The following is a 14,649-nucleotide window of genomic DNA, read 5'->3' as shown; positions in this document are numbered from 1 at the left end:
GGTGTGGGATCAACTTGTCATGTCGCTCACAACAGCCTATCATTTGTTTTGCGTCCAGGTGGGGTGGTAATATTAGCAACAAAAACATCAGCTATGACACCAATTTCACATTCAGATGGTTCAACATTGCAAGCTATTTCTCTAAAAGCAGTTGCTGTATTTGTGACACTGCTCATTGCCTTCAACAAGAGATGGGAATCTTGGGAGTTGTAGAAATTGATTCAGACAGAAAATGGAGAACATCAGGACTGATAAGGACAATGCCAACTAAACATCTAGACTCAGACATCACTATGAAACACATTTATTTATTTTTTTCTACTAGGTACTAAAAAAAACTCTGTTAGAGCATAACATGTACAGGAGTGACACAGTACCCAGATGATATGGGCGGGACATAAAGTAACTAACACTAAATATCGGTCTAGCTGTAAATAGCTTCCTCAAACACTTTTTTCAAAGTCAGTAATTTTACTTCTACTTTAGCACAAAGTATCTAAAGTAACATTACGTGTCCCTGAGTTAGATATTTCAGTTATCTTTCCACTCCTGGTGACTGGCTGAAAGGGGAAGCTTATCAGGAAAGGCATTGAGTGAGTGAATGAGTGAATTAACGTAGTTCTTACTGTATTTATCTTCCCCACTTCCTTTTTCAATGTAATGCTTATTAAAAAATTTACTTAAGGAAACTATAGCAAATATAATAACTGTTTTTGCTATGGTTTCTTTTTAAAGAAACCTAGTTACATTTACATTGATTACTTTAAATAAGATACTTTTAACTTTTACCCAGGTACTTTTAACTTTTACCCAGGTACTTTTAACTTTTACCCAGTATTTTACTGGTACTTCAAAATTTTAAGTGTTTCTACTTTACTTGGATATTTCAGTATTTTTTTCACCCCTGATGATGAAAATAAATGTAACCACAGTGATGAAAGCTTTCCATGGCAACAAGAAACAATACACTTCTAACCGGCTGACTTCTACAGTCAGTCCTACTGAAATAAAATATCTTAATTGAAAAATGTTCAAACCTTTTCAATAGGTTGACAATGATAGAGGCAACCGAGTTGGAAAAACACCACAATATTAAGTGATCTCTCAGGTAGCATTTTAAGGAGTCACATTCTAAAAGGAGAGTAAAAAATGCCCTCTTCCTCTCGGCCAAGGAATGTCTCCTTAATTTGTGGTTTGGTAACATCAGTTTTTTAGGTGCATAAACGCCATAGTGCATTACAAGCAGGAATTGCACGATGGCAAGTTCAAAGTGGGAATAAAAAGGAACCTGTGTTTGAGCTCAGGCTATAATATTTATACAGCTGGCACAGTTTAAGGCGACATGTTCGAGTGTGCGCGAGTTTGTGGTTTGAGTTGTGTATAAAAATCCTGTGGCCTGCCTCTGCTTTAGAAACTGAACTCTGCATTGTAACGAGTTGCTCTGTAATTCCCGCTCCTAAATAAAAAGGAACGACTGTTTCTGGCAGATCCTTTGGCAATCCTGTGGTTTCAAAATTTAGAGCGGAGAAGAATCTAGAACATTGAAATTTCCTGAAACCTGCCAGGTTCAACTCCAGAACATCTCAAGCCAGGGTCATCTCAGCATCACAGGAAGGGTCTTTGGTCGTTGGAGGAATGAGGATGCCGCTTTCATGTATTCAGGGTAAGATCATAGCACGACATGATGCCGATGGGTTCTGGTCTCACAGGGAAACCAAACGACTCAGCCCACCCCAACTACATGGACCCCAGCTGAATCTGGAAGAGTGCATACAGGTTTCACAACAACAACACAACACTGAGACTAACCGTTATGAGAAAGACTACAACTGCGCTGATGCATGACCCTTTTCACCTGTATGAAAATAAAAGTGTTTTTTTAACAGCCAGGGTATGTGTCCATGGCACAAAAAGACCTGTATGATCTGGTGTTAACAGCTAATAAATTGACTTATTTTCCACAGTGAATAGCCATACCAATTAGATCCACATGTACTCCCTAAAACATGCCAATTATAGAATAAGGCCTTTCGTGTTGTTCTGGCACGTCTTGTTTTGAAAGGGGAGGAGGTCTCCTTAGTGTGCAGCAAAAACAGACCTACACTGTAGTGTTTACAGAAGCGCCCCAGAGTTTCACTCAAGTTCAAACTAGATACACATTTATTATTATTCAGAAGTACTGTTATATGGCAAATGCTTGTACAGTACACTGTTCAATTACCGGTGCTTTGTATTGATGACCTCACACTTTGAGAGGCTTAATCTTATAAAATTTTAAAAGAAAAAATCTCCCCTGCAAATACTAAATACTAAATACCCACTAATTGTTAACAGACACTGGCAGATCTTTGGAAAAAATCCCAAAGCTAAAAGTTTATAAAATGGAAAATCTGGGACTTTTTGAAGTTCTTATGTTTTTGAAAAATCTTTCCATAAAACAACTCAGGGTTACAGAAAACAATTGCCTGTAGAGTTGTAGAGGCAAGAAATGTTTTATAAAAGTAATTTTCTATTGTGTTCTCAGAATTGGTCCCTACATATTATTTTAAAATCAGGACAACATTGCCGTATAAAAGTAAGGAACCCATCCAATGTAAAGCACTATTATGCATGGTTTTCTCTCACCCCTCCATTTCTCTTCCGCCCATACGTTTATACTGTTTTTTAACAGTCTCTTGCCTACCAAAGTAATAGTAGTCTTTATCTGTCTCTCTCTTTCTCTCTGTTGTCAAGTCGGAGCCCCAGAGCATGACGGAATCCCCTAGGGACACAAAAATGTAAACAGTATCAGCCAGTCTCGCACTTATCTGTGCCACCGTTTCAGACTCAGATATTCAGAGAGAGGTGCACTTCAACAAGGCCTGGAAGAGGCCCCAGCCGGCCATTGATACCTGCACCGTCTGAGTCTGTACACTGACACCCTTTTTCTGAAAAGATTAATCCCCCTTTATCCCGTTTTTATTTTTTTTATTTCAGAGCATGGTCGTCTCAGCACTATTTCCCTGATTCCCTTTGAATCGGCCCGCGTGTGAGCAGGATATGGAGCCAAGCGGGCTTCCTGAGTGGCCCAGAGAGGAAACGTTGTAATAAGCAAGGGGTGTGTGTTTAAAAATAACCCGCCTATATAAGAGGAGAGCAAGAGCCCACTCACTCTCAGAACTCTCACTCCCTCTGTTCGGCTCTGGCAGGGGCTTTCTGGCTCTCTCTCCCTCTTTCTGTCCAGCGATCTCCGTCTCCCGAAAGCGCACACACGGAAAACGGGATAGCCTTCCTGCCGTGCGAAGGGAAGAGGAGAAGGATAGCAGGTGTTTCCAAGAAGTTTAACAAAGACATAAAATATGTACTGAGGAGGCCCACTTTATCCAAACCAGGCATTCATAACTCTTAGACATGGGGAAAGTAGTTAAAAAAAAAAAAAAAGATATAAGAAACATAACACGATTCAGATAAGCCTGCTAGAGAAATGCTTTGACATTCATCTAATTCATTCAGAACACAGTATGAGCCTTTATTATTATTTATTGCAAAACAAAAGCTAGAGAAGATGTATCGCAGCAAGATAGTAGACTTGAGGTCTACAACTCCAGAGTTGTAAATCCATGTCAAAACAAGGCAACCGTAAACATCTAGTCTCCCACGGATGATCAATAGCCCTTGTAGGCCAATCAGGGTCATTTTTTAAATCACTATGACAAGACAAATATTTCGCCCAAGTTTAGTCATACTCATGCCAGTCGTGTCTGATATATTATGTGGATTAGTGAGAATTAAATCCCTGAGCATGTGTGCCAAATGTAATCACTCTGTGTCAAACATTACAGATTCTTGAGCCAAAAGTGTTCCTTGTGAGGAGAGGTTCCTGAGTACCAAATGTAAAGTCCCGGTTGAACAAGGTAAAGAAACTTTAGCTTCTTAAGTTAAAATATCTACTGTGCATCGATCATAAATAATACATTTTCAACTATTCAATTAGCCATGACCCTGCACTGAAGTTCCAACTAGAAATGGACAAGCAATAGGTGTAGGGTACCATATGCAGTCATTTGATACTACTACTGAATAACCCCATTCCTCTTTAGTCAAACAAATTGCTTCTGGGACTACTGTATATGTGGTCATATATAAAAATGAATAAGCGGTAGGATAATAAATAAATATATTAATTATGACTGAAATTTGGATACAATTATGCCCGTACCTGCACCTGTTAGCTATCAATAGAAATAGTAGCTCTCAAAAGTATTCACCCCCTTTGGACTTTTCCAAATGTTATTGTTACAACATGAAATCAAAATGGATTTCATTATGGATTTTTGATCAACACAAAAAAAATACAATAACGTCAAAGTGAGAAAATACAGCTTTGTTACACACCACTCTCAACTCTCCACCAATCCCAAGTTGATTGACACATCGACGTATGGTCTGGTCGATGTGCATGTTTTCACCAACCCAGTCATATACTGGAAACAATGTCTGGCCACCGAACAAACCGCTGCCCTTGCCTCACCGCTCTCTGAATCATCAAACAAAGGGAAATGGGGTCAAGATATGATTTATGCGCACGTACAAATGCAGTGAGGACTGGACACTGTGGTGAGGGGAGTGTGGCATAGCTGCAAGTCCCATTAGGCCAAGTGTTCCTGTAAGACAGTTGCCTCCTACACCTTTCTGAGAGGTGACCTGTGAAGAACCCTTAAGAAATCTTACAAAACCTCAAGAACAGAACAATGTCTCCAGAATCTGTCCGAAGTTCAGTAAGCCACAGGTAGCAGACATAGGCGTTGAATTTTACTTGCCATGGTTATAATGAAGCACTTTGTCACACCAGAACAAGTGTCAGTTCAGTGGGCGTCGTGAGTTGTTTTAAACTCTAAGGACTGGGAGCACGACCAGAAATGTTTGAATGTAGGTCTTTCTGATAATAATAATTAGATATATTCTCTTTTGCTGTCTTTTTTCTGTCACTAAAGTTTAAAAATACTATTATGGTCATTCAAATCCTGCCTAGTGCTGAATTCAGTTAATTATTTTTGGAATTAATTTTAACTTGTTTTGTTAGGCACTGTTGAACACAGTGCTCAATCGATCACTAGAGGTTTTACAGCAAACATTACTACTCTCCACTATCATTAAAAGTGTGAATGGGTTGTGTCATCATTAAACATATATTTTGCCTGAAGGTTTTGCTATCCATTCACCATGAAGCATTACACTTCATGACAAAATAAGCTACTCAATGTAAACAGAGCTATAATTTTCTTTCTCAAAACATGCATACAGCCTTGTGTAAAAACAAGTTAATTTGCCGCTTCTGTCTGTCCCATCCTGTTCCCAATTTGAATACAGCATTAGAAAATCTAAAATCTTAGGTGGGATTCCTAAGACCACAAAAACACATCCAAAAACCATGCAAACCCATCCAAAAAACTACGCAAACACATCCCATCTTGATTAATCCATTCTATTAGGAGATGGTTGCATCACCTGATTTCGTAGAGCAATACAGTAACCTAGGGATGACACCCTTACTAATGACTTAGGAATGCCATACATGTATGTACAGTTTGCAAACCACATCATCCCAGGCCAACCTTTAATTAATACACTGAATTTAGTTTGTCCTGAGGATGGAACACCATGTTAACAGTAAGACCACACCTATTCTTCTTGAATGCTTTAGAAGTTAATAATATAATTACTTGAAACTGCTGACCCAAATAACCTGTGGGCTACGGTTGTATCTGATAATCAGTTTATGTGGATTTTATAACAGTCATTTGCTGAAAAGAATTCGAACATAGTTGACTCCTGTTGAAGGTGCTTAATGTCAGAAACTTTAACTACTACCAAGTAATGTTAACTGGTTAGTTGTGACCTCTGTTGAGTAAGAATATAGTGAGACATTTGCCAGAGCCCAACTTTGATATGTTCACCAGTTAAGTAAAGTAGAACTGGCACAAAGGAACCCAAATTTGCACCACTGCTTTGGCATTTTAATTGAGGCTTAACTGATAAACAAGCAAATATAATGTTCATGTTAGTGGTTACTGGTTGGAGACCTCATGGCAGTGGGGTGACCATATTTGGATGGCTGATAGGAAGCTAAGACAACTCATTAGAGGATATTTATGGTTTAGACTTTAGAGGGATATGATTACAGGAATGATCATGATAAGAAATTGGGTTAAAGCCCTTCCCCAATTGTTCACTGTAAACAAGAGACAGAAAGTGAGAATGGTTTTACACATTTACAAGAGAATTGTTGATCATATCAACTGTACACAGAGATTTCTCGTTAACAGTGAAGTTGATTTAAATGTAGTGTACCCCCCGCTTCAACCCGCTGAAGGCTGTTTGTGAAACTGGCGCAAGAGACCCGATACCTACGTGGATATTATCTTGCTAGACAAAGCAGGCTCAGCAGCCGCTCATTCAGCCTCGTTATTTGCACCTGAATGGAGCTTGATATAGGTTAAATGCTTTAATAGCAAGTGTTTACGGAAGCGTTTGAAGGGGTGAAAAGATGCAGATGTCGGCCTGCCTGGCGCCTCGTTGCTGGGACATTTTTGAAAAGCCTGCTGCGCTGGGTAAGTGCGTTTCTTACTGACAGATGATGATACGCAAATGACCAAGGGAGAAACGTTCATAGGGTGATGGAGAGCAAACTGATTTACCAAATTAAAAGTGTTATTGTGGGTTACGGGCCGGTTTCGGAGACACTGATTAGGCCTAGACTAGGACAAAAAAATGTGGTTCAATAGAAAACTAATTTGAGCTTGTTTTTTAAAGTCCTAGACTAGGCTTAATCTGTGTCCGGCCCTAGATCTTTGGACGGCTATAGCTCTATGGGAGAGAAAGGTAATATGAGAATATTTTTGCATTATGTGGGGGGGGGGGGGGGGGGGGGTATTTTGAGACACGACACTTTTTAATGTTTATAATGCAGAATCATATGACAACGTTTTGTCTCAGTATACCCTATTCGAAAGCCTAATCTGCACCGTAATAATTTAGAGTGCGTTTTGTCCAGGCGACGTCTATGCGCCTTGGCCAAGCCATGTTTCAGGATAAAACATGCGTGTTGGTTGTTGTGTATGCTCAGATTCGGTTGAAGGACAATGCATTTCATACATCTGGACATTCTCACTTTGAAAGAAAATACGTAAGTAATATTATATCCAAAGTAACAACTGAAACATGAGTGTGTAAAGGGCTGTTCTTTCTTAAATGCGTACATTTGACTCTCGTGCATGTCACTCCGTGTCGTGCGTGCATCTTTCGGAATCTTAACCCTATTCAAGTCATAACTACGTGTTAATTGCTTACTAGATTTTTTTCGAAAGGAGGCGGTCGCTAACTGCGTCATTACGTGTTATTCTTGTTAAACTGGCTTCTATGCAGAAGGGGCGTGTATAGATGTGGCTTTAAAGCTCGCACGAGCTCAAGAGGGAAAGCAAAGAGACTACAAGCGCTCACTGAGCTCACTAGCTTTATATAGGGCTAAATTTAGGGACGAGTAGTGCGTGTTTCCTCCGCTTCTTACAATTGGTCCAGCTTTTTAGCTACAATATTTATAAGGTATAGGAACTCCTACCAATCAAACTTGCACATGACTCTGAAAAACTATTTCAAGTGAGAAGTAGTGGTTTGCTACTACAAATAGTTTCTCTTGTGGACTCTACTTAGATTTTGCTGATATTCTTAGACAGAAATAAGTTTTTTTATTATTAAAGGAAAAAACTTATTTTGCCATTACATCGTATGGAAATGGCCTTAACCGGGACCTTACCATCCATCTCTACATTTGCAAACCAAAGGGAAAATGTAAGTGTCGGAGATTATGAATTTAAGATGTTTTGGATTTATTTTAGCCACCTGTTTGTTACTTGCTGTGTAATATTCCATATGTTCTGTAAGATAATAATATATAAATCAGTAGCATAAATTTGTATTACTTTATGGCTTACACATTGTTAATTGAACAGTTACATATCGTTTTTATTTTTTCTCGTAGAAATATTAATGTTCCATTTAATTGGGACATCATTATTAAATGATCTTTTCACTAATGGCATATTTTATTTTTGCAGAGATGGAAAGGCGAAATGGACAGGTCTGTGCATTCCAGCTGTGCGGTGCCTGAAGACATGGACAACTGTATGGACCGAAAAGACGATGAGGAGCTCGATAAGTTCCTGGATTTGGAGTTTATTCTCTCTAACACCACTAGCACAGACAACAATCAAACCTCCGGGACAGGAGAGTACAGGCTAGCGGAGCAGAGCAACATGTATCACCCCGGGATGCAATCTACCTACGTAGTTCCCGAGATGAGCAGCCCACCTCCGCCCTACAACAGCCTAATGGCAGAGCTCTTGCGCACGGAGCTTGACAGTAGTTTCTGCCACCAGCTCTCTGGTAACAGCATCCATGGGAGATTTCTTGTCAGTTCATCAGCTTTCCCGCATCAGGACTTTCCAGACAACATTAAGGTCGAGCCATCCATGGACAGTTACGGACCCGTTATGGGAATGGTCCCGCAGAGCTGCCCAAAAATCAAGCAGGAGGGGAACGTTTCGTGCATGATGTCCTTCGAGCAGCCGAGACTAGCCAACTCTCCGCGGGCTGCGGGGAACATGACACCGCCTCTTAGCCCAGACGACCTGATGAGCTCTGAGTGTCAGCCCCAGATGTGCCACTCTATGACTTTCTCCCAGAGTTACCGCTCCGCGGCGGGCTACTCTCACTCTCACCCGCCCCCACCCCCACAGATGCAGCTTCCATACCAGGGCGCACACCAGTTCGGAATGTACGAAGACGGAATGGGTATGCAGCCCACCAACCAGAGAGTGCTGCTTACTCCACCGTCCTCTCCGCTGGAGATGATGGACTCAAAGCCAAAAAGGGGTCGTCGCTCTTGGCCAAGAAAGCGCACAGCGAGTCACACTTGCACTTTCGCTGGATGCGGGAAAACCTACACCAAGAGCTCACATTTGAAAGCTCACCACAGAACGCACACCGGTAAGAAATATTAATCGTTGCTTGTGTATGCTAATTGCAAACGTGAACTATTTGACACTGTGTATCAAATATTGGCGTTTTTGTCAGTACACTCATGTTATTTTCCATTTGTCATTCAACAGGGGAGAAACCTTATCATTGCAGTTGGGAAGGTTGTGGCTGGAAGTTCGCCCGCTCAGACGAGCTGACGCGCCATTTCCGTAAGCACACTGGCCACAGGCCATTCCAGTGCCACCTGTGCGAGCGCGCCTTCTCCAGGTCCGACCACCTCGCGCTGCACATGAAACGACACATGTGAGAAGAAATCACATACGGTTGGGAACTATGCCAAATGAACTAAGATCAACTTCAACAAATGTTTTTGTCTGAAAAGAAAAACAGCATGAGAACATAAAACACGGTCAAACATAGAATCGAATTCTATACACAAATACTATTTTTGAAATATGTAGCTGGTACTACTTTGTAATTTTATATCGAATAATATTTGTAAAAGATCTTTAAAAGTACATTGAACGGTGTTGGCATTTGTGAATTCAAGTCAACATAGAAGGCTGGCCCTAAGTACACCTGTGACTCAACTGGAATCTGACAATAACATTGTTATTAACAAGATGTGTTTTGATAGTCAAGATAGTGCCTTCCATTATATACATCTTACGAGTGCCATATTTTTTACTGGCAAAAACGTTTATGTATGTGTTGTATATGTATGCACATGAAATAAGCTTTAAGACAATGTTTTGATCTAAAACTGCCTTTCAGTCTTCAGAGGCTTGAATTGAATGTTCTGTGTGTGCATTTATATGTTAAATAACATTTGAAGTCAGGGTCTTTAAAAATAGTGTCCATCTCAACATGACAAAGGGCTAAATGTCTTGTGACTTAAGACTGTTCTGTAAAGGTTTTCTGAGTAAATGTATTATTTCCCTGTAAATATCTTTTTATATAATGTAAATAGTTTATTTTAATGTACATATTAAACTAATTGAACAACTTAATCCTGACTGAGTGAAATCCTTGTGCTGTTGTCTAACAATGGGGCAACCCTGACAGTTGTGAATCACCACATCATGCTGTAACATTTGGCAATCAGATACGCAACAATAGCTCCTTAACCTTTACATCAATCATGTGCTATAGATGTCCATGTGTGAATGGCCTGCCAGCCATCCTAGAGCCCAGTTCAGGCCTGAGCAGTTAACAACTTGATTTCTAAGTGCAATGTATTCCAGCTGTCATGGCGACACTGCCAGAGTCTTGTGGCACATGCAGCCTATAAATACAAACATTACATTTACATAATTACAGAGGCTCAATATAGTTGTCCACTCTCTGGGTCTGGGCACAGGGGCGTACCGCACTGAAAGAAAGAGTAACCCTGCTTGCTGCCTCAATGAGAAGAGCCAGGATGGAAATGTAAGAAAAGATAAAAGAACAAGGACATTCGTTGTGAGAATGAAATACAGGTGAACAGATGTATAACATTCATGTTTCTTCTAAAGTGTACTACATATTCAGAGCTTTCACTTACAGTATTCCCCCGGGTCACACTCTATTGTATTGGTATTGCAGTGCTGATGAAGCATGAAGCTACATTAAGCTGCTGTTACTTAAAGAGGCCATCTGCAGTTGGTACATCAATTTTTGGAGCTAAAAGGATATCATTGTACCCATTGAGTTTTTAAGTGTTTTACTTATTAATGACTCATGAGTTTAGTCAACTGTCAGACCCCATTGGAATCCATAACGTAAGCTAGTTTAACTCAAATGTTTGCAAGCAAAATATATACATTTAAAAGTACAAACACTATAGCCCTAAAACATTTCTACAGCCATATCCCTCAACTTCTCCAAAAACAGGGGCAGGGAAAACGTTACAATTGTCTTAACTGCCCCTTCAAACATGTTTGCACATTCTCTGGAGTTCATTTTAAATTGGCGTGCTATCCAGCAATGAAGCACCCAATCTGTGGAAGTAAACAGAGGTGAAATCACATGAAGGTACCCAAAGAACAACATCATTGAACCCATCCTCCACTTCTGCCAGCCTATTTGGGTCACGTCAGCAATCCTGGACAATAAAGTCAGGTGTAGTGTCCTTCAAGATAAACGCCTCTTCACTGAGTGATTATTGACCTAATCATGTACTTTGGCAGTGTAAAAAAAAAAAGAGCCACAGAGAGTGAGACCTTTGTGAACACTGAAAGCTCACAACAATGTCTATATGGGGCTCTGTGGGAATACCTAGAAGGACCTTTTCTTAAAACGAAAAAATTGGAAACTTTGCATCATCTTGTAGGTGCCAGTTTAGAGAAAAGAGGAAGTAAGAATGCCTCTGTGAATAGCCAACTTACTCCAGTGTAAACTCTCATTTTAAATTCACTTACTGCTCTGAAAATAATTTCTGTAAGAGAGTATGGGAATACTGAAAATGAGTTAGGGCTCAGAGGTCCTGTATTGATGCTTTACACATCTTTATAGATAAAACAGTATGTTTTCCACATGCTTTCATTACTATCTGGTTTCCCCTTCAGTTGGCTCAATTTACTGGCTTCACAATATGTTTACATCTATACCACGTCGCTGCACGTCATTGTCATTCAAAATAATCTCTGAATCTGATCTAGCAGATTAAGTTGTGTTTTGAATGGTATGCCTTGCTTTTGTGACTCCCTTTGCCACTATAACACTCATGTTACTCTGCTCTAGATTCACCCAGAGAGGATCTGTATCCTCTCGTATGAAACCATTCAACCCACAGCATTCACTGGCTTTTTGCCATGGCACACCTGAAACTCCACGCGGAGATCAAAACCCATTATAGGGCCAAGTGGCTCAATCTGCAGCACCTGTGTTACTGGTGCCTTAAGTATCAGAGCAGTAACATCTAATGACAAGAGGCTTGTTCTAAAAGGTCACAAGGCAATTATCATAGCCTGGCCATTTGTTTATGTAAAAATGACATCAGCCAGATATAGCTCTTAAAGTTGCTATATTTATATGAAAAGGAACCTAGCATTAGTAATTTTGTTAGGTAAACTTTATTCTGAACAGTAACATAACAAGGCAGCATAGAAGCTGTTACCAAATAGTTATTCAAAGCTTTACAGTAAAGCTAGATACATTTGTTTCAATATACTCTATGTAATGTCTGAAGGAGATAAATGAGCATTGAGTGTTGGAAATCTGACTAGCAGGCCACTGTGCTTGTATGTGTGCGTTTGTGTGCGTGTGTATTTATGTGTTTGTATGCACATATCCATGTGGCGATCACTATCACAGTTTGTCCCCTTTGAGAAGAAGGGCAAACACACAAACGCTGTAACTTCACTTCCCAGCAATGGCATCCACAGTATAGTCATCAATTCCTTGCAAGACGCGTCGGAGCTGAGCGTCTATATACAATGTGAAGACCCAGCCTCTCATATTGAGGTCCTGTCTGAGTTAAATGCACAACGTCAACCATACCAGGAAAGACGTTATCAGATTCCTAGACTTCACGGCAGCCAAAGGACAATTACTGTTTGGGGAAAAGCGGGAATGTCACAGGATGAGTATGCCATCTACTGGAGTTGTTTTGGAAGGTCATCAGAAGAAGACAACACGGAATAACATCACACCGGGCTGTTTAGGGGGATAATGAGTTTAAACCAGGGTCCTATTCAAAGTGATAATACAGACAGAGAATGTCAGACACAATTTCTAAAAAAAAAATACATATCTATAATGCCTTCATAGTAATTGCTTAAAAAAACGTAAATCCCAGGAGCACAGCGTTATTTCTCATTGACTGACTGGTCCCCATTAAATCCCCCAACAGTTAAGTCAGCAGGCCCAGCCGCACCACTGTAACAAAGTCCAGATGGACAATTCCAGAAAAAATAATCTAGAGTTTTTGTTTTCTTTTGGCAGAAGCCTCATTGGTCCTACTATTAATTACTGCACATATTTAGCATTTCGGGATTGTGCTCTTTTTCTAAACACACAAATATGATAGATCACCCTTTCTTAGTACCATTATGGACCTGAGGCCAGAAAAACCACACTCCATTAGTAAGGCACTTGATATATAGTATATAGAAGGTTTATGTTAATCAATATCCATCATACCGACATAAACATTTTTGTTTACTGACGAAATGACAAACAACTCACGAACTGTATCTAGGCCTACTGACTCAGACCATACTACAGGGTAGATATCTCTAAGTGTCAGACTAGTGGTGAATTACATGGGGTGACACAGAACCAGAGGGTCCATCTGGACTGTTTCAGCCAACATTCCTCTCCTGACAGTCAGTCCTACTGGAAAAACATGGACATTTTCTCCAGGTCTGTACCACAACATCCCTGGGGCAGCCAGGCCCAGCAGACCTGTTCTGGAGAAGCAAGCCCAACGCCTTCTTTCGGAACAGCTGATAAAATAAAATGGGCCAAGCAGACTTGGTCCCCAGCTCCTTAGGACCAAGCCTGCTAATGTATTAACTATGGCAGATTGGTTACTGAAAAGGGGTTCTCTTAACTGTTTTTCTAGGCTTTTCCAATTCTTGGAACTGAGGCTGAAAAACACCATGGCCCCCAGTTAGCTGTCAGGGAGTTAGGGTATCCATGTTTCAGGCCCAGCAAGGAGAAAGCACACAGCCGATCCCCTTACCGATACCTATGACAGCAATACACCCCCAGGTCCCCTGAGGGAGTGTGTGTCTCTGTGTGGAGTATAATCATTCTCCAACATCACGAAGCATTAAACTAGCAGCCTGAGCCCCTCCACAGCTGGGAAGGGATATCCCAATATTTCCCGGAATGAGAAATGTTGGGGATGTGGTACAGCTATTTGCCTAGTGAAAACATTTATATTAAAATATGCTGCTGGAGTGACATGCACAACCTTTCTGCTCATAAAATGTCAAGTGCTTGCCAAGAAAACATATAAATTAAATCACTCTTTGTAAAAGTGTATGTCAACACCAGCTGACATGCACAAATATGGATCCAAACACTGAACGGGCAATTTGGGAGACAAGCATTTCTTCAAAAAGTCACCGCGATCCATTTTCCTCCTTAAAAGCAATTGCCATTTCATTTCCGCACCTCCATTAACATAAGGTAAATAAAAACGTACCTAGGAATTTCCTGTTATTTCATACGGAGACGGTTAACATTCCGAACACAGGACATGCTTGGGTTTCAAGTAATATGACCAGAAATGAGTGGTGTGTTGACACAGTATTGGTTTCACACTCACAGCTGTATCCTCGAAACACAGGCGACTGTAATTCACTGCACATTTTACAGTTTGGTGTTGCTTTTTGGCCAGGAGCATCTTGTCTTGTAGCTTTAGATGCACAGTATTTACCAGTTTGAGGGAGTTTTAATTCACAAGGTCAGAAGTACAAACCAACCCCTCCAGGAGGGTGAAGCGTTAGAGTTTAACGCACAGTACATCTAGGGAACTGCAACCTTGGTCCACTGTTGGAATCCTTCAGATCCACACACCAACAGCTGAGTACAGTCTGCACGGCGTGTATACCAGCTCCAATAAACAACACTGGGATGTTTAAACGCAGCACTGACAGACAGGGGTATCTATGTGGAGCATTTCTATTTGGACTAGAACTAAAT

The 14,649-nt window shown here is 40.5% G+C and overlaps 1 protein-coding gene across 1 annotated transcript; it reads left to right on the top strand.

The window, feature by feature from the left end:
* Positions 1-7,457: 7,457 nt before the first annotated feature.
* On the top strand, positions 7,458-10,025 carry klf2a (Kruppel-like factor 2a). Its single transcript, XM_010871502.4, has 3 exons — positions 7,458-7,827; positions 8,094-9,024; positions 9,147-10,025. The coding sequence occupies exons 1-3, from the start codon at positions 7,765-7,767 to the stop codon at positions 9,320-9,322; spliced, it is 1,170 nt and encodes a 389-aa protein (XP_010869804.1). The 5' UTR covers positions 7,458-7,764; the 3' UTR covers positions 9,323-10,025.
* Positions 10,026-14,649: the final 4,624 nt, after the last annotated feature.

The sequence above is a fragment of the Esox lucius genome, chromosome 8 (genome assembly GCF_011004845.1).
Source record: "Esox lucius isolate fEsoLuc1 chromosome 8, fEsoLuc1.pri, whole genome shotgun sequence".
Taxonomy (NCBI): Eukaryota; Metazoa; Chordata; class Actinopteri; order Esociformes; family Esocidae; genus Esox; species Esox lucius.
Note: the sequence above shows the minus strand (reverse complement) of the source record. Positions and strands in the feature narration are given on the sequence as shown.

Excerpts from the sequence above, each read along its gene's own strand:
- klf2a (XM_010871502.4), top strand. The coding sequence starts at position 7,765 with ATGGAAATGGCCTTAACCGGGACCTTACCATCCATCTCTACATTTGCA. Across the intron at positions 7,828-8,093 it reads TTGCAAACCAAAGGGAAAAT|AGATGGAAAGGCGAAATGGA; the intron begins GTAAGTGTCGGA and ends TTATTTTTGCAG. Across the intron at positions 9,025-9,146 it reads TCACCACAGAACGCACACCG|GGGAGAAACCTTATCATTGC; the intron begins GTAAGAAATATT and ends GTCATTCAACAG.